Source organism: Caenorhabditis briggsae (genome assembly GCF_000004555.2).
Source record: "Caenorhabditis briggsae complete genome, chrIII, whole genome shotgun sequence".
NCBI lineage: Eukaryota > Metazoa > Nematoda > Chromadorea > Rhabditida > Rhabditidae > Caenorhabditis > Caenorhabditis briggsae.
The window spans coordinates 705,707-713,412 of NC_013490.2; the positions used below are offsets into that span (position 1 = coordinate 705,707).

Here is a 7,706-nt window from a genome sequence, read left to right on the forward strand (position 1 = left end):
TTGAAAAGGTATAAAATCAAATTTCACACATTTTTCTTGTTCGCAAAAGTTGTCTAGCTTGTTTTGTTTTTGAGATATGTGCCTTTAAAAATGGCGCGCCTCCGGCGCACAGAAGGAGGGGGGGGGGGGGGGGGGGGAGGGGCAACTTTAAAGGCACATAACTCAAAAAGCAGAATTGCTAAAAAAAAGTTGTCAATTACAAAAATAAAGTTCTTTTTTTGCTCCATAATTTTCTATTAATCTCAAGACAATCAAACAATTTTGACCTAGTTTTTTAAAGGCTTAAACTTTGGTATTCCTAGAGTTATGGTATTCCTGGCTATATTTCTTCCGAGTGTCCGTATTCAACTGTTCTTGTTAGATTCGCCTTCTAAAACTTTCGAAAATTGGTGCTAAAATTCCGAAAAATGCTCTAAACTGAAGAAAAAAATTTCAGGACCCGGTCTCCTTATCGATCCATTCACCCGAGACGTTTTCCATTTGGCCAACGCTTTTATGATTTTCATGGAAAACTTGGTGATAATCGAAATCGAGGGAGACCATCGGAGTATTTTTGACCTGGAGAAGGTAACGAATTATTTTTTGAAAAATGTTCATAATTGCAAAGAGAATGAGCTAAACTACCCAAAACTGCTAGAAAATTTATCAAAATGTTTCAAAACTGTTAAGAAATAGAAGCGAACCCAAAATTTGAGCTCAGTTATCTCGATTCTTCAGAAAGATATCGAAAGCTTGCCAATTGATAAAATATTAGTGATATTTTGATGAATAATTTATCAGTTGACATAATTTTGATATCTTTCACAGTAACCAAAATAAATTGACTCAAAATCGAAAAGTTGCCGCTGAGCTATTATGTCGCTATCCGACCTCTCAACTTCAAGCTACTTTTTCTAGGTTCCTGTGAAAGATATCAAAAAGTTGTCAACTTATAAAAAATTTGTGATGTTATGATAAACATTTTGTTAGTTGGACACTTTTTGATGTATTTTACAGGAAATGAGATAAATTGAGTAAAATTTGTCAGCTTGGGAAAGGGCTTCTAGGAGAAAAAAAGGGGCGGGGCTTCTTATGGGAGGTTAATTTCCCAAACTTTTGGTCATTTATAGCAACATTTTGAATTTTTTTTGATATATATTTTTGCACTTTTGAAACCCAGAGTTTTAATATTTTGAGACAAAGCCAAATTTTCACATACCATATGTATTTCATAGAAGCTCACCGAAATCGCCAACTTTGAGGACATATATCTCATTTCCTGTAAAAGATATCAAAAAGTTATCAACTGATAAATTGTTTGTCATGATATGAGCAATATTTTATCAGTAGACAACTTTTTGATACCTTTCACAAAAAAGGAGATATATGAGCTCAAAGTTGACAACTCGAGTGGGCTTCTAGAGAAAAGGAAATAGGGTATTTGTAGAACCCATTTTCAGAGAGTTTGGAACTTTATGAACTATCTTTATCCGTGTTTCTGTGTTTCTTGTCAATTTCAATTTTTCATTTTCGAAACTACTCAAGGAGAAATTGGGGTGGCAATTATCCCTTAAAATTGCCCCGTTAAATTTTAGAGACCATAATTTTCCCAATGACTTTCTTATTATTTTGGTCTCTGACTCACATCAAATCTTGGTTCTTCATTTTCTCTGGTCTTGTTTTTCCCAAAAGAAAACACCACAAGTTAATCCATCGTCATCCACTTGAAACATTGAAAAATCTCTTTTTTTTTCGTCATCAAATATCAAGGTCATCCCCCTGAAGATTCCAGTTATAGTGCCCCCATGAACACATCCGCGTCAAAAAAAAATGTTTTAACTTATTTTTCCCCTTTTTTTTGGCGATTTTCCCTTCTGAAGGACATTTTCTCTCTCTCTCTCTCTCTCTCTCTCTCTCTCTCTCTTTCAGCTGATTTGGATTTTTTCTTTATTTTCAAGGTTACCAAAGCGGGGTCCGTCTAGGGGGGAAGAACAAGAGAACTGGATATTCTCAAGGCTAAAAATTAGAGAAACTTAAAGGGACATGACGGGGGGGGGGGGGAGGAGGGATGAATAATTTAGTGTGTGTCCCGTCCCCCCCGAAAAAAATCAGTTTTTCATTGGCAAGTTTTTTTGACTTCCCATTTTTCGCATTCCATTTTGTTCCGTCCGAAATTTTGGAATCATTTTTTTCAGTTCAATTTTTTTTTCTGAAAATTCCAAGTCCCAAATAAGCATTTTCTCCAAAAATAGTTTTCAAAAAAACATGTTTTTTTTCCCGAGAATCATACTCAAAAAGTTATGTCTTCTAGGTTTTGAACACTACTTGAAATAGGTCAGTGGCCTAGAAATCCAAAATTCGGCTATGAAACTTGAATTTTTGAAATCAACAAGTCAAGAGCTTCAAAATGAGTATAACCATGACTAGGTCCTAAAAATTTTTACCAATGGCCGACTTTTCGGAATTTCTAGGCCACCAAAATCCTATTTTTTCAAAACCATTTAACTCTGCTCAAAATCAACCAATTTTTATGATTTTTGGCTTCAAATGTAAAGTTTTTCAGTATAAACATGAACACGTTTTCAAATTAACCATTGGTGGCCGATTCTTCTAAATTTCTAGGTCATGAAATAGCCACTGGTGGCCTAGAAACCCACAACTCGGCCGTGAAACTTGAATTTTTGAATTTAGCAAGTCAAGGGCTTTCAAACGAGTATAATCATGACTATGCTTAGAAAACTGCTACCGGTGGCCGACTTTTCTAAAATTTCTAGGCCAGCAAAACCCTATTTTCTCAAAACTCTGTAACTTAGCTCTAATTCAATCGACTTCTAGAATTTTTCGCTTGAATTTCAGGGCTTTTTTAGTGTAATTATAACCATGTGGACAAATTTGCTATCGGTGGTCCAGTTTTTGAAATTCCTGGGCTATAATACAAGCACCCATGGCCTAGAAACCCAAAATTCGGCAACGAAGCTTAAATTTTTGAATTAAGCATGCCAAGAGCTTCAAAATGAGTATAATCATGACTAGGTTCTAAAAATTTTTACCAATGGCCGACTTTTCGGAATTTCTAGGCCAGCTAACCCTTATTTTCTCAAAACCCTGTAACTTTTCTCAAAATCAACAGATTTTAATGATTTGTGCCTGAACAGTTTGTATATATTTTATATTTTCTAAAACGTTCACTTTTTCTCAAAATTTTCGGTTTTCTAAAAATTATATAAAAGTAGCTGAAAATTCCCAAAAAAAAATATTTTTCAGAAAAAGATGCTCGGTAAAGATATTCGATGTTTCTTGGATTTCGAATCAGCTTCAAAATTGTCATTTCTGGACCCTAACAACCTTCTTTTGGCTCAAATCCAGTTGAGCAGTTTTCTAGCAAAGTCCATGTCGTGTAAACTTAAAAATTCAGCGGAGGTAATTAATTGAATTAAATTTTCCGATTCCAAAAATATTTTTTCAGAATCCCTCAGAATCAGTGCTTGTCTGTGTTCCCCATGAGCTCAATCAAATCGAGCCACGCCCACTTTCAGAAGCTCCGCCCCCAACGACAACTCAAATGACGCCTCCAAAATCACCACCTCCATCGAAACTAGAAGTGGAGAGGCCGATTTTAGCGGCATTGCTCAGAAAAAAGGATCCACCGAAGGTTCTAGAAGCTTCCTCGACGTCTTCTTCAACATTCCTCTCACCAACATCATCCACAACGTCTACAGTACCCCAAACTATAAAAACTACAGTATGCAGAAAGATTGAGCCGAAAAAGCGAAAAAGGATTAGATCAATGAATGTGATTGTTGAGAGTTTTCCACTTGACGTAGAAGAGAAGCCCCCGAAGAAAATGAGAAAGAGGTTAGTGGCCTAGAAAATTAATTGGTGGCCTAAAACCCCGAAATTTGGCCATGAAACGTTCATTTTCAAAATCAGCAGGTTAAGACCTTCAAAATGAGCATAACCATGACTAGGTTTGAAAAACTGTTACCTGTGGCCGAGTTTTTGGAATTTCTAGGCCACCAAAACCCTATTTAACTTTGCTATGTAAATTTGCTCAAAAATCATGACTGGGGATCCTGAGTATGTCACAGGTTGCTTAGTTTTCTGAATTCCAAGACCATATAATAGACCCGCATGGCCTAGAAACCCAAAATTCGTCCATGAAGTTTACATACTTGAATTCAGCAAGTCAAGAGCTTCGAAATAAGTATAATCACGACTAGGTTCAAAAAACTGCTACCGATGGCCAACAGTTCAGAATTTCTAGGCCAGCATCCCCCACAAATTTTCAAAACCTTGTAACTCTGCTCAAAATCAACCGATTTACATGATTTTTAGCTTAAAATGTATGGCTTTTAAACAATTTCGGACTGGTTAATGAAAGTTCAGAAAATCCGAGCCAGCTCCAATTCCAATTGCACCGATTCCAGTCCACACTCAACCAGTGGTCCATCCGATTCCAATCCAAAACTATGGAATGAGCCCATTGGACATTTTGTCTCCGGGATATCGAGATGTAAGATTTTGAACAATAAATTTAGGTTGATAATCTCAGAATTTTAGAATCTCAGAATCTTAGAATCTTAGAATCTAAGAATCTAAGAATCTTAGAATCTTAGAATCTTAGAATATTAGAACCTTAGAATCTTAGAATCTTAGAATCTTAGAATATTAGAACCTTAGAATCTTAGAATCTTAGAATCTTAGAATCTTAGAATCTTAGAATCTTAGAATCTTAGAATCTCAGAATCTTAGAATCTTAGAATCTTAGAATCTTAGAATCTTAGAATCTTAGAATCTTAGAATCTTAGAATCTCAGAATCTTAGAATCTAAGTTTATAATTTTTATAATTTCCAGATCTGGCTCCGCCTCCAAAGCGAGCGTGTCCTTCTAGAGGAGCGAATTTCAGCCAAAAAAGGGGAATTGACGAATTTGATGTCTCAATCGCCGAATTTCAATCTATTAAGTATCCCTCAATATTTTGTACCCCCTAGCTCGAATATTTAGATAATTTTTTAAAAATATTATCGATTTTTCAAACGGGTTAGCTTCAAATGAACATATTTATTATTAAAACTTGCTGTAATAAGTTCAAAACTGCCATTGATACCCATAAGGGTTATTGTAGTTATTGCCAAAATCATATTGTGGATTCTGCGGAGTCCAGTACTGTAAATTTGGGTCAAAATTTTGATGATTTTGGAAATTCTGGAGGCCCTCAAAATTCTGGAAATTCTGAATTTGCTGAAATGGATAGCTAGGCGTTTGGGAAGAGAATGGAGGCAGATTTTGAGAAGGATACTGTAATTCGTTTGTCCTATTCTTGCCCAACATCTGCCCATCAGAAGAGGATTCAGAAGACAGCGTGGAATCTGGAGACGATTGAGAAGACGTTGTGGATGGTGGACGTTTAGCTGGAGGCTGTACACTTTTGACACCTTCTCGAAATCCTTGAGCGAATTTGTTCTTTTGGACTTTTAGATTTTTCACTTTTTCGCTCTGAATATAGATTTTCAGGTCAGCTTTTAGGATTTTAAGCCTACTTGATAAGCAGTGACAGCGATGAACTTGGTTTCTGTGAACTTGTACTTTCCGATTTGCATGTGTGCTCCATTAGGAAGATCCTCATAGATATTGAGAATGGGGATGTATTGACGCATGGATTGGACGCGGATCTGTAAAAGCTGATTTTTGAAACTTTTAAAAAATACAGAACAAACTTAAGGCTTCATTTAGGCATTTGACAACTTTTTTCTAGCTACCGTAGTTTTACAGATATGCGCCTTTAAAGTAGGTGCTCCCTTCGTCAGGCGCCTTGTAGAGAGGAGGGGGGGGGGCTACTTTAAAGACGCATATCTCAAAAAGTAAAAAAAAAAGATAGACAATTTTTGTTAACTTGTAAAATGTTTAAAATTAAATTCTACATATTTTATTTTTCTTTGGAAAAATTGTCTAGCTACCGTACTTCTTGAAACATGCGCCTTTAAAGTAAGCACTTCCTTCGTCAGGCGCCTTCATAAATGGCGCGCCATTAGTTAAAGGCGCATATCGCAAAAACTGCGGTAGCTAGAAAATTTTTGCTAATTACTAAAATGTATAAAATTGAATTCTAAATATTTTTTGTTTGCAACAGTTGTCTAGCTACCGTAGTCTTTGAGATATGCGCCTTCAGACCACCGCCCCCTCTTGGCACCGAGGTGACCTATGCTTAAAGGGGCAAATCTCCAAAACTAAAACAGCTAAAAATGCTTTGTTAATTACTAATGTGTAGGAAATCAAATTTCTCACATTGCCACCGTAGTCTTTGAGTTATGCGCCTCAAAGTGGGGCACTTCTCTTCTTCTGCTGTCCGGCACAAAAACATCCAATATTTAAACGCGCATATCTCCAAAACTACTGTAGCTAGAAAAAAGTTGTCACCTACAAAAATAATTCGTTTTTTTATTTTGCGAAAATATTTATTGTTGGGTTACGGTAGCACTCGTTTGCCGGGTGTGTTTTCGAAAATTCTCCTTGAAATACGGTGGCCTAACTTGTGTGAAAATTCGGCCACAACTCCAATTTCTTTGCACAAGAATAATACTTCAGACACCTAACCATCTAAAACCTTTCACACCCTTTTCTTCTTTTCCTATTCAAATAGCTATTCGCTTATTGGTCCCCCATTTCATTTTATACCCCTGTTTTCCTAAAAGCAAAGTTATCACCCTCTGTCCCTTTAAACCAAAACCACCTGTCCCCCAAATTTTGTCACCCATGTTTGCATACATACACTCATCAATTAGCAGAAAACAAAAGGATTGAAAGGGTAGTCCGGGGTCAAAAAGTCAGACAAGTTAAGGGATATGCGCCTTTAAATCCGTCTGATGAATGCGTTTTGGGGTATTCTATGCCTGAAACCCTCAAAAAAGCTCTCACCGTATTTCCTCGAATAGAAGCCTAACCTATACCTTAACTTTAAACTCAATTATCTCGGTTCCTATAAGAGATATTAAAAACTTGTCAATGAATAAAATTTTTTATCATATTATCAGCAACATTTTATCAATCGACAGATTTTTGATATCTCTCATAGGAACTGAGATAATTGAGTTCAAAATGCTTACTGTATTTGCCTATTCTAGATCTTCCAATGGCTAACTTCTTGCCTTCTGGGCATACCGAAAACAAAGAAAAAGACAATGACCTCAATTATATAGTGATAATGGTAGGTGCTAGTGCTAATGTATACTATGTATGTCTGGCTGGTCCGTTCTGGCCTGGAAAATGTCCACAACCTCGATAAAAGTTTTTTGGTGCTAAAAATCCAAAAATCCGAAAAATTCCAAAACTTGCATAGCTAATATACTTTCAAAAATGGTTCTAAGAGACCTAAGCCATGGGATTTTTCAAATTTCAAACCACTGCAATCAAATCTATAGGTTCTCTTACCATTTGATCATTTTTCTGAACAGCATCCTTGGAATTGGTGAGCTTCAATTTTTCAAGTTTCAGCCCACGATGAAGTAGCTCTCGGCCTGAAAACTTTTAATTTTGGGATTACGTATATTGTTATGCTAAGCAATTTTGTTCTGAACATTTTTTATCTAGCTATCGTAGTTTTTGAGATGTGCGCCTTTAAATTTGGTGCGTTTCCCCCTCTCTTCAAGCGCCGAGCAAAGAGAGGCGCCAACTTTAAAGGCGCATATCTCAAAAACTACACTAGCTAGAGAAAATTGTCAACAACAAA

At 36.3% G+C, this 7,706-nt stretch overlaps 2 protein-coding genes across 2 annotated transcripts in view; one reads left to right on the top strand and one right to left on the bottom strand.

The window, feature by feature from the left end:
- Cbr-hlh-33 overlaps positions 1 to 4,457 on the top strand; it is a gene marked incomplete at both ends in the record, with an annotated part of 5,111 nt that extends 654 nt beyond the window's left edge. Inside the window, 4 exons of the mRNA XM_002642817.2 lie at positions 437 to 567; positions 3,244 to 3,399; positions 3,446 to 3,834; positions 4,376 to 4,457. Of these exons, the coding sequence (XP_002642863.2) occupies positions 437 to 567; positions 3,244 to 3,399; positions 3,446 to 3,834; positions 4,376 to 4,457 (758 nt within the window). The remainder of the gene's footprint in view (positions 1 to 436; positions 568 to 3,243; positions 3,400 to 3,445; positions 3,835 to 4,375) is intronic.
- Positions 4,458 to 5,068: 611 nt separating this feature from the next.
- Positions 5,069 to 7,706, bottom strand: part of Cbr-tbx-43 — a gene marked incomplete at both ends in the record, with an annotated part of 3,799 nt that continues 1,161 nt past the window's right edge. The window contains 3 exons of the mRNA XM_045243336.1: positions 5,069 to 5,476; positions 5,521 to 5,652; positions 7,409 to 7,494. Of these exons, the coding sequence (XP_045095674.1) occupies positions 5,069 to 5,476; positions 5,521 to 5,652; positions 7,409 to 7,494 (626 nt within the window). The remainder of the gene's footprint in view (positions 5,477 to 5,520; positions 5,653 to 7,408; positions 7,495 to 7,706) is intronic.